Source organism: Panthera onca, chromosome B3, assembly GCF_046562875.1.
Source record: "Panthera onca isolate mPanOnc1 chromosome B3, mPanOnc1 haplotype 2, whole genome shotgun sequence".
In the NCBI taxonomy this organism is placed as follows: Eukaryota; Metazoa; Chordata; class Mammalia; order Carnivora; family Felidae; genus Panthera; species Panthera onca.
Window position 1 is genome coordinate 4,057,468 of NC_138344.1, and position 18,495 is coordinate 4,075,962.

An 18,495-nucleotide genomic window follows, 5' to 3' on the forward strand; every position below is an offset into this window, starting at 1 on the left:
CTCTGGGGTGACAGCTCAGAGCCTAGAGCCTGCTTCGGATTCTGGGTCTCCCTCTCTCTCTGCCCCTCCCCCCCCCAATAAATAAAAACATTTAAAAAATGTCTATTTCCTGAGGTCTAGTTTGGTGTATATAATGGTGGGTGGAAGGCTTGATCTCGTGGTAAGGTTATGTGCACAGAGACGGGGAGAGGGAGACGTCAGGGGCAGGATTCGGGGTTCGGAACAAGCACGATGCAACAGCCAACACAGCCGGAAGTCTGCCTGGCTGGGAGCAAGGTGCCCTGTGAGAGGAATTGGAGCTGCACTTGGTGATCCTGCAAAAGACCTGGAGTTCTTGACTAGCAGTTTATTATTTGTTGTCTACTTATTGTTGGGTTGTTGCGGTAGACATTGGAGGTGTTCCCTGACTGTTTCTCTGGAATTGATGTGAGGGTTGTACTCACACGGGGAGGAAGTCAGGGAGCCACAGACGGTCGGTGGATTGGCGAGGGCACAGCTGCAGGGGTGAGGAGGAAGGGAGGGATGTTGAGGACAGCCTGTAGGAAGAGAACCAGGGGACTGGGCATCTTGAGCTGTCAAGACTGACATTCTAGACTTGACCGTCAGCCTCGAAGAAGTAATAGCTGAAGGCTTGGCCTTTCCAAGAAGCTGTGGGGAGAGGAGGGCAAAGCTGGAGCCTTGTTAAGTTTGCCCAGCTATGGGAAGGGGCCCAGCGAGGAAGACAGAGGAGAAATCTCCCCGTTACTGACCTGAGGCAGGCGCGTGCTGAGTGAGTCTGTGCTGCAGAGCGGAGGGCCCTGGGTTTGGCCACCGCGGTGACTGACCCTCAGGACCGGGATTTCCCAGCGCCGGTCCCGGCTCATCGTATGAAAGATGCCCCGTGTGAATTTATGGAAATGAATGCGTATTAGACTTCAGGTGGGCAAGAACTTTCCTGACTCTTTCTGAATAATCTTTAATGTAATCTGAGTGATCCTGTTAATTTCATATACTGATTACCATAAGTAACCACTGAGCACCTATGAAATTGGACCCCTGAAATGAAATTGGACCCCCAAATGGTCCACAATCTAGAGTTTCTAATATACAATCTTTTTCTGGATACCACATATTATAGCTATACCTTTAAACTTTAATATCAGAATTTCTTTATATAAGTGTTTTATTTTAATCTTTGTTCCCCCCCCCCCACAAAAGGTATTTTAAACCTTAAATCATGTATACCCATCAGATGCTATGTTATGTGTATGTATTAATTACCTATCAGGGTTTTGTTGTTTTTTTTTTTATCTCTAAGGTTTAGTTTTTATTTATCCTTCTTGATGTGTCCCCAGATGTAGAGACCACTGTACATTTTTTCTTTTCATTTTTATTAGAAGTCATACAGTTGCTTGCTTTCCTGAATCTCCTGGGGAATGAACACTTTGGCCCAGTGTTCCAAATATTTGAAGATTCTAAACATTTAATAGGGGTTTCATCCTGACCGTGAAAGCAATATATATTTATTGTAAAAATCAAAACATTGCCATTCTCTAAAGAATAGAGTCCGCACCACACAAAGATATGTGTTAAATATCTAGTATATTTTTATATTGTTCTTTTTAACCTTTTTAACTTTATGTTTCATGATCGTTCCCCTGTGTTTTCAAATATCCCTTTTCAAAACTATCTTAATGGCTAGACAACATTCTAGTATTTGTCTGTATCACACCTTACTCCATTAACCTCTACTTTGGGACACCTACGTGGTTTCTGATTTTTCATGAATACAAATGACACTGTGATGAACGTCCTCGCACATCTTTGTGCGTTTGATCATTTCTGCAAGATAAATTCTTGGACTGGAAGTACTGGGTTAAAAGGCAGGGACATTTTAAAAGGTTTTGATAAATACTGCAGACTTAGCCCACAGAAGTGGATGCTTCTCACTACCCCCAGCAGTGACTGAGAGCGAGTTTTCCTCCCACACCCTCACCAGCAAAGCTTTGTTGACTTGACAGAAGAAAAATATATTCTCTTGGCCTTTTCTCATTTTGTATTTCTTTACCAGTGAGATTAAATATTTTTTGTGTTTATTGACTCTATGCATTTCTTCTTCTGTAAGTGTCAATTATGTATTTTTTCCTTTTTTTTTTTTTTTTAAAGTTTATTTATTTATTTTGAGAGAGAGAGAGAGAGAGCATGAGCAGGGGAGGGGCAGAGGGGAAGGGGGAGAGAGTCCCAAGCAGGTATGATCTGCTGAGAGCGACGAGCCCGATGCGGGGCTCCAACTCACAAACCGTGAGATCATGACGTGAGCCGAAATCCAGAGTTGGACGCTCGACTGAGCCATCCAGGCGCCCCTTTTTTTCCTTTTTTAAAAAACATAAAAGTGTCAATCTTTTAGCGTAGATTTCTAGGAATTTTATTTTTTTAACGTGGACGTTTTTGAACCTGTTCACAGCTTGGCAGAATTGTAAAACGAACCTCCATGGGACGCATAGGTCAGCTTTAACGATTAAGAATTTATGACCTGTTGTTTCATCCGTCCCCCCACCCCGGACCCTACTCTCCCCCTAAATTTTAAAGCAAATCCCAGAGATCATTTCATCCGTATATATGTCAGTACGTGGCTCTAGAAGACAAGGCCTCTGAGAGTTTTCCAGCACAAGAAAAGTATTAACATCTTGTTTTTCATATATGCAAATGTTCAGCAGCAGATATGTTCCCACGTTTCTTGTGTGCATTTTAATTTTGTTTATAGCACTTTTTTTTTTTTTTTTAAGAGAGAGAGCAGAAATTTAAAGTCAGATGTACACATCATTCCCTTTCGGGTTCCTGCCTTTGCCTTTATGCTTATTGGAGGCTAAATAAGGTCTTATCCTAGACCAGATGAGATGTCACCCACGGTTGGTATGACTTGTTACCCAAAGCAGCTCAGAATATTCATATTCATAATAATGCTGACAGCAGTGGAGGCCACAGCCACATCCGAGTCCTGCATGTTTAAGGAGTGTTGGTCTCTCTGTGGCCCCAGGGGGTTTTAAGTTCCAGCTTCTAATACTTTCTCCTCATTCCCTCTTTCTTGTTCCTTGTTGTGAATCCCTCCCCCTGTTTTCGTCTGTGGCTTCTGTGTTAAATAAGGGAGCCCCGGTGTCCAAGCTTGTTAGGTTTATGTGTAAAGTTGAGTAAGTGATCCTGAGTCAGGGCCCCGGGTGGACTCTTTTTCTCTGTAAAGTGCACAGGCTTTCTGAGCTTCGAGGAGACTCCTCTGGGCCTTTTCCTTTGTTCTTTTTTTTTTTTTTTTTTTTTTTTTTAGTGTTTATTTATTTATTTCAAGAGAGAAAGAGTGCAAATGGGGGAGGGGTAGACAGAAAGAGGGAGAGAGAGAGGGAGAGAATCTCAAGTAGGCTCTGCACTGTCAGCACAGAGCCCGACGCAGGGCTTGAACTCACAAAGCCACAAGATCATGACCTGAGCCGAAATCAAGAGTCAGATGCTCAGCTCGACCCACTGAGCCGCTCAGGCGCCCCTTCCTTTGTTCTTGGTATCTTTCCACGTGCTAGTCTTTGCCGCATCCCGGTCCGATGACTTGCTTCTCCCCCGCTCACTAACACGCTTTCTCGTTATGCCCGATTTGCTGCTACTGTGAACAGTAATGTGTGAAGGGAATTCACTTTGGCCAGGAATCTGGGTGTGAAAGCCCGTCTTCTACTCAGGCATCCAGCGTCAACGGGACGGACGATGAAAAGGCCTCTCACGTGGGTCCTGCTGACACGCACCTGAAGTCTGAGAACGACAAGCTGAAGATTGCTTTGACGCAGAGGTAAGGGTGTTTGAAATCCAGACGCTATTTTCTCCCGGCTCAGTGCCTCCCTGCAGCCTTTCCTGCTGGGCAGGGCTTCCTGAGGAGACGGGGTCCTGCTCAGAGTGTCTGGTCTTGTCTCCGGGCCAAAGGAAGGCCAGCTGGCTCTGTGGCTGTTCTCCGTCTGGCTGACCAGACTGGTGTCAGTTCATGTGTGTGAGTGTGCAAGAGTGTGTGTGTGTGTGTGTGTGTGTGTGTGTGTCTGCTTACGGTGAGAGCACAGAGAACGTGAAAAAGGTGTGTGTGAGTATGACAGAGTTGTGTGCCTGTGCTTGTATGTGTTTTTTTTCGTGTTTTGTTTTTTTTTTTTTACATTTTTTTAATGTTTACTTAGTTTTAAGAGAAAGAGACAGGGCGTGAGTGGGGGAGACAGAGAGGGAGACACAGAACCCAAAGTAGGCTCCAGGCTCCGAGCTGTCAGCACGGAGCCCGACTCGGGGCTTGAACCCACAAAGCATGAGATAATGACCTGAGCAAAAGCCGGACACTCAACCAACTGAGCCACCCAGGCTCCCCTCTTTAATTTTTTTTTTTTAACGTTTGTTTATTTTTGAGAGAGACAGAGCGAGTGGGGGAGGACAGAGGGAGAGGGAGACACAGAATTTGAAGCAGGTTCCAGGCTCTGAGCTGTCAGCACAGAGCCCAGTGCGGGACTAGAACTCACAAACCTTGAGATCGTGACCTTAGCTGAAGTCTGACACTCAACCGACTGAGCCACCCAGATGCCCCCGTTTTGTTTTCTAAGCACCCAAGTTTATCATTTACTTGTATATAAGATTGCATCTTGAACACTCAAGAAAAACCTGTGAAAATCTAACAAACTATGAAAAACTATGAAAAATAATATAACATCTCACAAAAATCAATAGCTTCTCTATATACAAACATCACATAGAAAATATGTATTTGAAGAAGAGATTTCCTTTAACAATAGGAGCTAGAAACATAAATTACACGAGCCAGAATCATATAATACAGAAAACTTCAGAAAATACAGTATCTCTGTAAAGAAAGCTTTAAAATGATTTTGAGGACTATAAATGAATAATTAAAAAATATATTTTCTGTTGGAAAGTAGTAGGAAGCCTTGATATTTTAAAAAGAATCAATTTCCAGGGTGCCTGGATGGCTCAGTCGGTTGAGCATCCGACTTCAGCTCAGGTCATGATCTCACAGCTCGTGAGTTCGAGCCTCGCGTCAGGCTCTGTGCCGACAGCTCAGAGCCTGGAGCCTGCTTCTGCTTCTGTGTCTCCCTCTTTCTCCGCCCCTAACTCACTTGCATTCTGTCTCTGTCTCTCTCAAAAATAAATAGATAGATAGATAGATAGATAGATAGATAGAAAGAAAGAATCAATTTCCCCTAAACTGATGTATAAATTATTTAACACAATCCCCATAATAATATCAACATGACTTTAATTTGTAATGACTACACAGGCTATGTGTATGTTTTTGTATCTTGAGATGGCCCTTTTCCGGAAGGCTGGGCTGATCTGACCCTGTGAGCATATTCAGAGCTGCTGTCCTTGGGAATCATCCCGTTCCCCCGGCGGGGGGTTTGGCCAGCTTCCCCCAACCTTCCTGTGGCTGAGAAGGTGCTCTCCTCAGACTTGCCCCCATTAAAAAGCTGGGTCCTATGAACTCCATTTTACAGATGAGGAAACTTAGTCCCAGGTGGTAAAAAGTGAGTCCTTGCCTGAGGTCCCACGGCTAGTAAATTTTTCCATCATACCACCTGCTTTTCACTCTTTTGTGGTTTTAACACAGCGCTGCCTGGATGAAAACGTTTCACCCCTAAAAATAAATGTTTTTAAATCCCCACTTAATGAACAAGTGAATTATAGGAAGAGAGCATGAAACCATTTCTCTAAATCAGCTTACATTCTCGATCATTACCTCTGAAATTAATCAGATTATATTTTACCTTTTTTTTTTTTTTTTTTTTTTTGCTATGGTGTTTGAAAGCTTATCTTTTCCAGTGAAGTTCCTAGATCCTTGAGACTGGGATGAAAGGTGACACAGATTATTGAGATATAGTCCTATTTACTTACCGGAAAAAAAAAAAAAAAAGCTCCCCCCCCCTCCCCCCGTCAAAAAGCATTTAGAGACAGAAGTCTGGTTGTTCAGCCAGGCAGGATTGATAAGAATCCCAGGCTTGCCCTATGTGTCCTGTGCGGCTCAGCCCTCGGGGCACCCACGACACCCCACGCTGGGCTCCAAAGCCAGGAGACAGAGGAACATGAAAGCCAACAGTACCTGAGGGGAACCTGATTCCAGTTTGCTTCTGTTTTTTTTTTTTTGTTTTTTTTTTTTTAAATGTTTATTTTTGAGAGGGAGAGACAGAGCGCAAGTGGGGGAGCAGCAAAGAGAGAGGGAGACAGAATCCAGAGCAGGCTCCAGGCTCCGAGCTGTCAGCACAGAGCCCGATGCGGGGCCCGAACTCGTTGAACTACGACATCATGACCTGAGCCAAAGTCAGATGCTCAACTAACTGAGCCACGCAAGCACCCCCCACCCCAAGTTTGTTTTTTGAAGCTCCTTCAGGGAGCACACAGGATGAAGGGCAAACACGAGGTTGTTTTGGTCACATGGAGGTGTCCCGCAGACCTGTGGTCGTCCTCTGCCCCTGACGTCAGGTCAGCCTGGGCCCCCTCTCACAAGGTCACTGTGTCCTCTGCCCTCTGGTCTCTGGCTCTGGAGTCCTCTTCGGGCTTGGAGGGGACACAGGGCCCTATTATGGCCCGGAGCCAGTGTCTGTCATGACACTCCGGGAAGGGACGGGACGGGACACGACGCAGGGCTCTGGGGCCAGGGCTCAGGAGGGAGCGAGGGGGTCTTCCCCGCACTGCCGGGGTGGCAGGTGGGGTGGAGCGGGGCGGAGGGCACACGGCCACCCGGTCCCCTCCCGCGTCCCCGCAGCGCCGCCAACGTGAAGAAGTGGGAGGTGGAGCTGCAGACCCTGCGGGAGAGTAACGCCCGGCTGACGGCAGCGCTTCAGGAGTCGGCCGCCAGCGTGGAGCAGTGGAAGCGCCAGTTCTCCCTGTGCCGCGAGGAGAACGATCGGCTCCGGAACAAGGTGGGCGCCGGGACAGCGGCCGCGGACGGGTGGGGGGCTGCTTCGTCAAGTTCAGGACCGGGCCGGGGAGGGGTGGGGGGATCGCACGGAGGCTGGTGTTCACTTGGCTGTCGCTCCCCCGTTGGCCCCCCGCCCGCCCGGCCTGGATGGACCCGCAGAGCCGCTCCCCTGTCTCCCCACCTTCCTTTGGTACGGATGGCGCGGAGCCCTGCCTCGTGTTGTCTTTTTCATTTCGGCGCCGTAAGTGCTGCCGGCCAGGGCGCCAGGCCAAGTGCTGACTCCGCGTTCCCTCCCGAGGCCTGGCCGAGTGGCCTGCCAGAGGGATCGGTGGCCCTTTGCTGCTCTTTCCAAACAGGGAGTCGGTTTCTGTTTGCGTCTGAGTCTCAGACCCAAACCCGGGAGGAGTCCGCTCCCCACAACGAGAGGCATTGGGAACCTCATCTCCAGGGTGCAAGGTAGAAGTCAGGGGGGTCCCCAGCAGCTCCTGTGGCTGGGGGTTCAGACCCCGAGAGCTGGTGTGCCGGCCACCTCTGAAAGTGTCCTCGTGGTGACCGCCCAGTGCCCTTTGCCTCGAGGCCTGCCGCTTGTTTGCGGGACCCCGTCGGTGTGGGGTTCTGTGTTACCAGCGGGTTGCGTTCCTACCGCGCACGTGCGCTCTGGCCGCTGGGAAGCACTCAGCATCAGACACACAGCAGTGCCAAGGTGGTGAGGCCTTTGCGTCCCTTCTGAGGGGGTCAGGACTGGGAAGGGGAGAAGAATGAACCTCTGGGGACTCGCCAGTTCAGTCTGCATGTCTCCTGTCTCCAGGAGGAGGCTCGCGGGCCAGGCCCTTCCTGCCGTGCACCGGTAAGGAAAGGTCACCCTGATTTAAAATGTTGGAAATGTCCCTGTGTCCCATTTGGTGGCCATTGTCCCACAGGGCTGATTGGTTCTCTTCCCTGCTGGCTTAAACCTTTGAGATGAAACAGAATGACCCAGGACCTGATTAAACGACGTACCAATCATTATGGGGAGAAGTAGATAGATTCATGGGACATCCGGCCCCTATACTTGTGAGGAATCCTTTAAAGCAAACCTGAAGTTCCTATCCCTTGGCTGAGAGAAAGAACCGGAAGCCCGGTTCGTCCTGAAGCCAGGTTTGGTGACGGGACTGGGCTCTGCCGGGGGTGAAGGAGGGCAGCCGCCGGGAGTTGCTTCTTAGATGCGAGGAAAGATGCGAAAGGGGGTTAGTTTGTGGTTCTGTTTGGAAAGACAGCATAAACAGCCGTGGTGACCTTCTGTTTCGCCACCGAAGTAACGTGGCATCCCTGCTTTGTTAAAGATTGACGAGCTGGAGGAGCAGTGCAGCGAGATAAACAGAGAGAAGGAGAGGAACACGCAGCTGAAGCAGAGGATCGAGGAGCTGGAGTCCGAAGTGCGGGAGAAGGAGACGGTGAGTGGGCCGGAGGGGCCGTCCATGCCTGGGACACGGCAGGTGTCTGGGGAGCACGTGACTTGCCTGGCAGCTGCCTGGGCATCCGCGGGGGACCGCCCAGAGCCGCATCGAGGCACAAACGCTCAGAGCACGGGGCCGACCCTGCCCTGCGCAGCCCCCACACCAGCCGTGTCGCCAGGCCACGGCTCCGACCCGCGGGGGAGCTGGACGCTTACAAAACACTCAGAAACTGTGACAGGTGATCTGCGATCAGGCAGTTGTTTTTGCCCCGGGGCGGGGGGGGTTGGCAGGACAGCTGAGGTCCCAAACCTCCCAGCCACAGTTTCCCCATCTGCAAGTTGGGGATCGTAAGAGCACCTGTCTTTTCTGTGGTGGTGTGCAGACTTCACGCTATAACAACACCTAACACACCCGGCCGCGCGTTACGTGTTAACTTCATCCCCGTTGTCATTACGCAGACGGTATGTTCTCAGCACAGCTGCCTCCGTCGGCTGCACACGGGTCATGGACGTTCACGAGGGCTTTCTTTTTTTTTTTTTTTTTTTTAATTTATTTTTGGGACAGAGAGAGACAGAGCATGAACGGGGGAGGGGCAGAGAGAGAGGGAGACACAGAATCGGAAACAGGCTCCAGGCTCCGGGCCATCAGCCCAGAGCCTGACGCGGGGCTCGAACTCACGGATCGTGAGATCGTGACCTGGCTGAAGTCGGACGCTTAACCGACTGCGCCACCCAGGCGCCCTTTTTTTTTTTTTTTTTTTTTTTAATCTGACTTGCTTTCACGATTTTTTTTCAAACCTCTGTCCCCCGTAGGAGTTGAATGACCTCCGCAAACAAAGTGAAATCATACCTCAGCTCATGTCAGAGTGCGAATACGTCTCTGAGAAGTTAGAGGTAAGGAGGGGCGCGTCTGCCTTGGCTCCGACTGGAAGGCATTCGTGGGGGCTACCCGTTTCTCCGGGCTCCCCCTTTTCACACCTTCCGAGGTAAAGAACAGTGACTTTCTAGTCCTGAAAAGCCGTTGGTAACCGCCTGCCAGATGCCATCTGGGACCCCTCCCCAGGGTGCAGACTCAGCAGTGTTTGCCTTCTGGTTTTTCCACTTCTGCGAAGGTGTGAATAATCATCATGCGGTGACTGATTCCCGCCCACAGAAGTCTCTGCAGAGTCTTTGGGCGGTGAGGAGCCCGGCAGAAGGGAGGGCGGAGAGTGTAAGACCCCGGTGCTAGCCCACCTTGCCCATGACCTTGGACTTAACCTTGGGCACCCGCCCTACCCCCCCCCCCCCCGCACTGGCCTCAGGTTCCCGATCCACAGGGGTTTCCACGTCCCCTTTCACCTCCAAGGGTCCCCCCACTTCAGGAACGACCCCCATATTAGTCGGTGGTTCCTGTACACGTGAGCAGAACACTCCTGATCACGTCCATAAGATGAAGCTCTTGCTGGATGTGAAGAGCACAGGCTTACACCTCGTTTAAGGACTCGCAGCCACCAGACCCTTAGGAGCTCGACTGCCCCCTTGGTCACACCACCTGATGCCGGTGCCCAGACCGCTGTGCCTGAGTCTGGCACGGCTCTGACCTTCCTCACGGTCGCCAGAGCCTGGCCCGGGAGCCTCTCCGTAGAGCCAGGGAAACAAGTCACTGTCCCGTTGGACCTGCTTCTCTGTCTCAGAATGGAACTAGCATGTGGTCTCTGCTGACCGTTCTGGGACTGGGGCGGAAAACCCCGTGTGCTAGGCCTGCGGGCTTCCTCCCCTGGGCACTCTGTGAGAAGGCCCTCTTGCCTCAGGCTCCCCCAGGCAGGACCCGAGCTCTGCGTCTTGCGTGGAGCCGCCCTTTATCAGCTCAGGTGTTGGTCACACACTCTGCCAGGGAACCATCAGGAAAGGGGGTGCACCGGAGAGCCCCGAGTTCTGTGCTGATGTCAGCAGGCACAGGCGTGCGTGCTGGGGGACTTAGCTAGGGATGCGGGCCCCCCGGGGGGAGGGGGTCTCGGTGACCGGTCCCCCGGTGTGTCTTCCTTCAGGCGGCAGAAAGAGACAATCAGAACCTGGAGGGCAAGGTGCGGTCCCTCAAGACGGACATTGAGGAGAGTAAGTACCGCCAGCGCCACCTGAAGGTGGAGCTCAAGAGCTTCCTGGAGGTGCTGGACGCGAAGATCGACGGCCTGCACGACTTCCGCCGCGGCCTCTCCAAGCTGGGAGCCGACAGCTAGGGGCTGAGGGCTGGGGCGTCCTCCCGTGTGCGTCGCTCTGTTAGTGCAGGTGTGGTTTGTCGCGCCTCCACACCCGTGGTGCCGTCCACTCTCCCCTCCGGAACACACGCCTCCTCTCGCCTCCCTGACCTCGCGAGGCTGCGGACATCTGGAAGGTTCTGACTCAGGAATCCCGCGCTAGGTCTCCCTTAAACGTTTACGTAGTCAGGGCAGGGATGTTTGTATCTTTCTTAAGGGCTGTTGCGACCATACCAACTGAGCAAAGGATTTTCTATTACAAATAGGAACACGCTTTCCACCTCCTTTTTTTGGAAGAACGTTCAGAGCGTTTGAACGTCCACCAGGCACCCGTGCGCGGGGCATGGGGGTAACGCCTTCCCTCTCGGTAAGAATCGAGATGCTTTAAAGCAGCCGCTTAGTAGAGACTTGTCCGGAGAGAGCAAACAAGTCTGGGGTGGGCTCACAGGCACTGCCTGCACCCACTCTGCCCCCCTTCCACCCACGCCCAGTTCGTAGGGTTGCGACAGTGTTCCTTTCCTGGGTTTTAACTTCTGAGCAGATGACTGTGCTGTGGGGACAGCGTGCAGTGAGGGCGCCTAGCACAGTGCCTGGCACAAAGGTGCTTAATAAATATTTGTTTAACTAAACAGATAAACAGAACTTAGTGTTTTAATCGACACCCCCCCCCCTCCCCCCCAGCCCCCTGCCAGCAGGGTCCATTGGATCCTGTTGAACAATCCTTCCTTTTGCTGATCTGGGCGAGTATCAGATAGGAATTTGACTCACTGTGTGTGGTCAAGCTTCTGGATGGGCTCGGGTGGCCCTGGGGCAGGGCGGGTGGCCACGGAAGCGGCAGGAGCTGGTCTGAGGCCCCCCAGTGGTCCATTCATGGTGCTCTGTCCCTGGGCCCTTTTGAACTGGGACCGCCCTTCTTCTCCAGGCTTGGGATGTAGGCCAGGACCCTGTGTGGGGAAAGAGCTCGCCCAAGCCCACAAGGGAGAGTCCGCTCAGCCTGGCTGAGCCGTGACCTTAGCAACAGGGGAGCCCTGCCTGCCTCCCTTCCTGCTAAGGGAGGGACCAGAGACGTTCAGCTCTCCTCTCTTACAGAGTTTCTCGGCGGGGCCAGGGACATCTGGGTGCCCTGCACGTGCCTTGGCTACAGGCATTTCGAAATGCCTTTTGGGATGTTGGAGGCCTTACTGCCTCCTTGCCTCCCTCTGCCTGCTTTGAGAACCACCAAGAGAGCATCCCCTTCTAGAAAGAGTTTCTAGAACTACCCTCTGATGAATCTGTATAAACAACAAAACAGCCTGAGGAGGCAGTGGGACACACACACGCACGCACACGCCCACGCGCGCACACCCTACGGTGAGTCCTGCCACCGAGACTGTCTCTGAGCAGAGAGGTCTTATTTGGGAGGAGGGAAGGCCGGTCGTCTGGAGCACCAAGGCACCTCGGGGCAGTGGGGGATGGGGGCCTGCAGGCCGAGTGGGGCAGCTTTGCCTGAGCATGCCGGGCTCGTGGCGCACGGGCAGTGGCAAGTGTGGGCAGCCCTCTTGGTGACAAGAGGTAGGGTGCTGCCGTCCTGCCCTCCCCACAGCTCCGGATGGCACAGGACAGTGGGTAGCAGCTCCCTACTGGTCAGGAGACCAGAAAGCCAGGCTGGCCGTGGTTTGGCCCAGCAGTGGCTGAAAGGGGGTTCTTCTCAGGCCAGGTCAGACCACCTGGCTGCAGACTGGCTCTGGGGCTGCCTGGGAGCAGCCGGGATTCCGAGACCTCAGCCTGGAGCCTTCCGATGCCCAGCACTCCTGCGTGTTAGGTCACTTACTGGTCTGGAAGGGACCCTCTTGACTGACGGGAGCGTGCTCGGGTGACCTGTTCACAGGGAGGTAGGGTTGCCGAAGCCCCTTGTGCGTTGCATCTTGCTGTTGGTAGGAGACGTTGGCAGAAGTTGCACCATGACCGCTGTGTCCCTCCGTGGTCAGGGCCCACGATCCCTGCCCAGCCATCCCTGGGGAGTTGGGTGAGGACCCTGAAGGTAGGAGGTGAGGACCCGCGAGTGGCCTCGTGCGTTGCAGCCCAGGAGCTAAGAGCGGGACGGGCTCCTCAGAGGGTGCTGGGTTTAGCAGGGAAAATACAACAGCCGTACAGAAGCACTAGCCTTGCCCCTCCTTCTGCTTTTCTCGGAAGATCTCAGTGCTTCTTCACCGACTTTATTTAAAAAAAAAAAAAAAAAAAAAAGTCCTGGGGACAACCTGGAGGGTCCATGAAGACACCGCCTGGTCACTCAGCCCCTGGCACCGTGCATGTGGGCTCCGTATAATGAAAATGACCTACTCAGTTCATCCCAGTCTCTGCCTGAACCGGTGTAACACGTCCTCACTTACGAGGGCGTCAGCTCCACTGATGTCCTGTGCTTGGCATCACGGAAAGCCAGCGTGGGCAGCTCAGCTCGCCCGCCTCCCACCCTCCCACCCTCCCCCCCACCCCCGCCGGCCCCATGAGCACGTGGCCCCGCCGTGCTGCTGGGACACGCATCGCCAGCCTGCCCTTCGTTTCCAGGTCAGGCCTCCTGATTCCGGCACGTCCGGGGCTGGCTGCCCAAACCCGATTGGCTTTTGTCTGCATCTGTTAAAGCTGGGGTCCAAAGCGGAGGACGTGCAGCACGGAACCCTGTCATCGTAATGGGCCTGAAAAATAATTTTCCTTCTGAGTAGAGACCCAGTTGGCAAGGGGAGGAGAGGTCTTCCTAGTGACAGGTTGGGGCAGTATGGTCATGCCGTGAAGGGAGAGCGAGCCAGCATCCACTTGAGACCTGGAATGTGTGTGGCACGTCAGTCCCACGCCGTCCAGCACGCTGTCACGTTAGACTTCAAGTGGGTGAGAGGGTCTCTCAGGGTCATTCCCCACTTTGCAGACAGTGACACGCCTGTCACCCGGCTAGCGATCAGCCCCAGGGGGCGCTGCATCCAACTCTGCCAGACCTCGGTCCCGCCTCTTTCCGGGAGTCTTGCCACTCTTCTCCCTTGGTGACCTTTTGGCGCTAAGAAAACAAATTCTCTTGTGTCCTGATGAGACCACACTGTGGTCATATTTTAACGTGAGTCCACAGCAAGCGATGATTTATAAATGAGCGAACTAGAATTACATTTGCGTTCATTATAGACAGTAAGGTCCATTTGGTAACGACTCTGGCTTTGCCGGGGTCATTCCGAGACACTGCTGGTTACAGTGATGTCTGTGCTCTGAGAGGCCGGATCTAGGAAACACGAACACGTCGAGTTCTTTGCTGATGGCTCTAGTGGAGACAGAGCAGTGGGTGCACAGCAAGCGAGAAGCCCTGAGATGTTAGAGCGAGAGGTAGCGCTCTGGCTGGGAGGTCCCCCATGGGAAACGTGGACTCAGGGAGGACGGAGTATAAGTCGCGTGCTCCCAGAAGCGTCGCCATCTGCCCGTTTTAAAGGACTGCTTTTCTGTGGAAGTCAGGGGCAACGCGGGACGAGAGCCAGCCGCGGGGCACGGCAGGGACCGTACCGGGGACCTCATGTGTGGCCAGGTGCACCCTTGGAAGGCAGACTTAGCGTAGGCCTTCGAAAGACGCTGCCCTGTGAGACGGAGCCAGCCCCGCTCTTTGCTGATCCCTGAAAGTGGGTTGTTGTGCCATCGGTCCTTCTAAAAGTTACGGTTCTTTCTTTGAAATACCATTGGATTTTGAAGTGCTGACCATTTAAACTAGAAGCTTGTAAATCAATGTCCGTACATATTTTTAAATGATATGCATGGTTTAAGAGGAACCTAATTCTGGGTACGTGGTTTCCTCCAAAAGAAAACATTATCTATTCCGGGGTGGTGGGGTGGCATCATGGAGAGGGAATCCTGTACAGAAATGTATGTTCTTTAAGTGTCTTTTCCATACACCTGCCTCAAGGATTGTTACTCTTTAAATGCCAGCCAGGCAAGAGGGGGACTTTGGTGATAATTTGGTAGCTGGATGGAACATTCTAGTGAACTTAGGAGTGTGTGTGTGTGTGTGTGTGTGTGTGTGTGTGTGTGTGTGTTGGAGAAAGAGATGGGAGAAACTACAAAGAACAAGGTTTTAAATGAAAAATACGTACACCTAAGAAAGAATAGCCTTTAATACTCCTGGTGGTGATACTCCGTGTTCTGGAATCTATGAGAAGATGAGTTTCTGGGTCTTTCGTTTCGAATGGGGTTGTACAGTGCCCTGCACTCTCTGATGATGCAGAGCCTTACGAAGAGGGGTTCCCCCCCCCCCCCCAGTCACACAGACCCCTGGTGCCCCTGGCCGGAGCCCAGAGAAACCACAGTGGAGGCCAGACTGGTACGTTTTGGCAGGTGGTTGACAGGTCTGATGATACACAGCTGCGGGGCGTGTGTCACTGTTGTTAGGCCGTTGTCCCGCTTTCGGTATCAAGTCCTGACTTGAAATAGTCGTAGCGATGTCTCGTGATGTAGCAGGCCATTAGGCATTTCTTACATCGAATGTAAGAATTTAATCATTAGTATGAAGTGGTCGAGTGGGCTCTCCCAGGAGTACTAGGGTTTGTTTGGATTTTTTTTCCTTTTTAAATGCATTTTTGGTACATGAATAATCTATACATTTTTTTTAAAAAAAGGAAACTACAGATGAGCGAAAAGAGAAAAAATCACCTATCAGACCATCTGATTATAACCACTGTTAACATTTTGATATATATCTTTTTAGACTTTTTTCTGTGCGTTTATATGTTTTATTACTTTTTTCGTGAAATACAGTTATGTTATACGTACTGTCTTAGCACTTGCTTTTTTCCCTTGTGGCACCATATTGTGACTCAATTTCTATATCACTAAAGATATAATTCCATCATTTTTAATATCTATAGAGGTTGTCCCTTAGGTTACTCAGGTTTCTGATTTTTTACTGTCACAGTTGATGAAACCCTTCATTCTAACATCTTTGTAAACTTTTCAGAATATTTAGGATGATTTTCTACAGTTGGGCTTGCCAGCTCAACAGCGTGGTGGGCAGTGCACCCAGTACTCTGCCCTGTGCCTCCTCCTGTCCTTCCTGGGCGTGTGGGAGACTACTTTCCAGCCCCCTTAAAGTCACGCGGGGTTCTGTGACATTCTGGCCAGTGAACTGTGAGCAGAAGTGACGTGCGAGACCCCCAGGCTGAGACTGTGGGATGCTTTAGCCTCTGTCCCCTCGCCTCAGCACGGGGTGATGTCCCGGCGATGGGGCCTCTGTCCGCCTGGGTCCTTGAATGACTGTGGAAGAGCCCCCGCTCCCCTCAAGACACCCACCCACCTGCATGGACGTGGGGTGTGGGTAGACAGTAAACCTTAGGTGTTGTGTGTGCCCCTGGGGTTTCAAGGTTGATTTGTTACTGCGGCATAACATGTCCTATGCTGACTAACAAAACACGGTACGCATATTTTTAGGACTTTTAATATATATTGCCTCAAATTGCCTTCCAGAAAGACAATACCAAATTAGACTCTTACCAGCAACGTGTGAGAATGTCCTACTCCCCCTTTAACACTGGTGTTACCGTGGGGGCTGGTGGCTAGTTTTGATATGCATTTTTTCATTAGAGTGTGACCCTCCCTAGCAAAAATATTCACTGGACAATATACTTTTGTACTTTACCTATTCATCCCCTCTGGCCACTTTTCTCATTAACATTGCATGTTAACTATACTAGAATTTTAAAAAAGTAAAAATAAGTAAACTAGGCCAATCAATAAGGAATAAAAATAAAATGAAAAAAAAAAGGTTAAATCTATGACCCATCTGGAATTTTTTTTACTTAAACTGGGAAATCTGTCCTTTCTCTACAGATATGAAATTCCATTTTTCCTCTGTCCCCAGTCCTCACATATGGTTCAGTGTGCTTCTGAACTTTCGTTGTTCACGTTCTGGCACTGGTACGACACTGTTGGATCATTCCATATTTAGAGTAAATGCCTCCATTAATTAAACCTTTTCAAAAAAAAAGTCCCTTTTGTATATTACTATTTCTAAAAGAAATTTATTATCGTTTGTAATGTTTTGAAGAATCAGAAACTGGATCATGTAAAAATTTATAGGTTACTCCTACAATTCTTCAGCGAGAATTAACATCTTTATAATATTTAAACTCTGACCTCAGTAAATGTATGAAATCGTATGTTCCTCAGTATATTTCTTCTAGTATAGGTAATTTCTGCGCTTGTGCTTGTAAATGAGCTCTCTTGTTCATTATATTTTCCAACTGCTTATTCATATAAAGCATTAAGAGAAATGAAAATTAGGTCCATTGATTTTCTGATCTAAAGTATTATAGGAGAGTTGTATAAAGCGTGCCCATTAGGAAAAAACATAGACTGAAAGTCCCCCATAATGAAAATCTCTCTGCCCCAAGATAGTCTGTATTTACAGCATGTGCCTCATTTTTTTTCTAAAAGTCTTTTTCTCTTTTTTCTCATTTTGACCACATGCTACAACTCTTGCACTATTTGAGTCTTTTTTATTTGGCTGTAGATCTCAGGCGTCTTCCTGTGTCCGTATCAATCTACCTCATTCGTAACTGTGCACAGAGAGCAGCGTGTGTGTATATTGGTTTATTTAACGTGGCAGTTGGTGGTTTATTTTTTAACTAGCCAAATACTGAGTTTTCTTTTGTTCTCATGTTTTTCTGGTTGTTAATTCTTTTGCCTTTCTCAGGTAGATAATAGTTGTGGGTGGTGATGATAATTTCACCTCCATATTTTTATCTTATTTCACTTCCTTATCATATTGACCAGCACTCTTGAAAGAACATTAAGTAACAAATATTTAATTGTGCTGGCATTTTACATTCTTCTTTATATATATATACATACACATATATATATGTACATATATATGTGTATATATATGTATATGTATATATATATATATATAAAGATATATATACACACACACACATATACACATACATATACTTAGCAAGAATACTTCTAGTGTTTGTCTAAAAGTACAAATTTGAGGGGGCACATGGGTGGCTCAGTAGGTTAAGCATCTGACTCTTGATTCCGGCTTAGGTCATGATCTCACTCTTCACGGGATGGGGCTCTGCACTGACAGTGTGGAGCCTGCTTGGGATTCTCTTTCTCTCCCCTTTCTGCCCCTACCCTGCTCGTGCACACACACACACACACACACTCTCTCTCTCTCAAAATAAACTTAAAACAATTTTTTTAAATAAAAGTACAAATTTGACTCAGTATAAGATATTCTTAATTTATATATTATAAAGTTATATCTTCTCTTTCTAGTTTGCTGAAAGGTTCATCAGTGATGGATGTTAGGATTTTATTAAATTTCTTTTCTGCACATCTGTCGAGATGATGAAATGGTTTTTATCATGACCTAAGATGAATCATTTTAATAGACTTACTGATGTTGAGCCCTCTGTGCATTTCTAGAAAAACCTGGGTTAGTCATGGTATATTACTCTTTTAATGTAGATCTCCACTCAGTGTTAACAGTGGTTATTTATGATGGGTTAGTTTATGGTAGATTTTTGCTCTGTGTTCTTATCTGTATTTTCTGATTTTTCTACAAGTCTTGTGTATTACTTGTGTAATAAAAATAAGAGCTTTAAAATAAGAAAAATATCCCAAACTTGGTTTGCTCATATCTTGGAATTTTTCATATGTTAAGATGGATAGTTGTATAATTGTTTTTCTCCTTTGTCAGGTACTGGTGTTGGGTTTATGTTAACTTCTTTTAAAAACAAACAAAATGGTGCCTGGCTGGCTCAGTGGGTAGGACATGTGACTTGATCTCGGGGTTGTGAGTTTGAGCCCCACATTGGGCATAGAGCTTACTTTAAAACAAACAAATAAGGGGGGGGGGGTAAAAAAACAAACAAACAAACAAACAAACAAACAAATAA

At 49.3% G+C, this 18,495-nt stretch overlaps 1 protein-coding gene across 3 annotated transcripts in view; it reads left to right on the top strand.

Annotated features, from left to right (window-relative positions):
- The window catches only part of HOMER2 (homer scaffold protein 2), a 615,401-nt gene that overhangs the window by 595,955 nt on the left and 951 nt on the right, over window positions 1-18,495 (top strand). For 2 of the 3 annotated variants that reach the window (XM_081795829.1, XM_078449058.2), the window contains exons 5-9: window positions 3,666-3,805; window positions 6,764-6,920; window positions 8,242-8,352; window positions 9,168-9,248; window positions 10,382-18,455. In XM_081795829.1, coding sequence (XP_081651955.1) covers window positions 3,666-3,805; window positions 6,764-6,920; window positions 8,242-8,352; window positions 9,168-9,248; window positions 10,382-10,570 — 678 coding nt within the window. In that variant the 3' untranslated portion in view covers window positions 10,571-18,455. The remainder of the gene's footprint in view (window positions 1-3,665; window positions 3,806-6,763; window positions 6,921-8,241; window positions 8,353-9,167; window positions 9,249-10,381; window positions 18,456-18,495) is intronic. The other variant, XM_078449059.2, reaches the window with a different exon arrangement.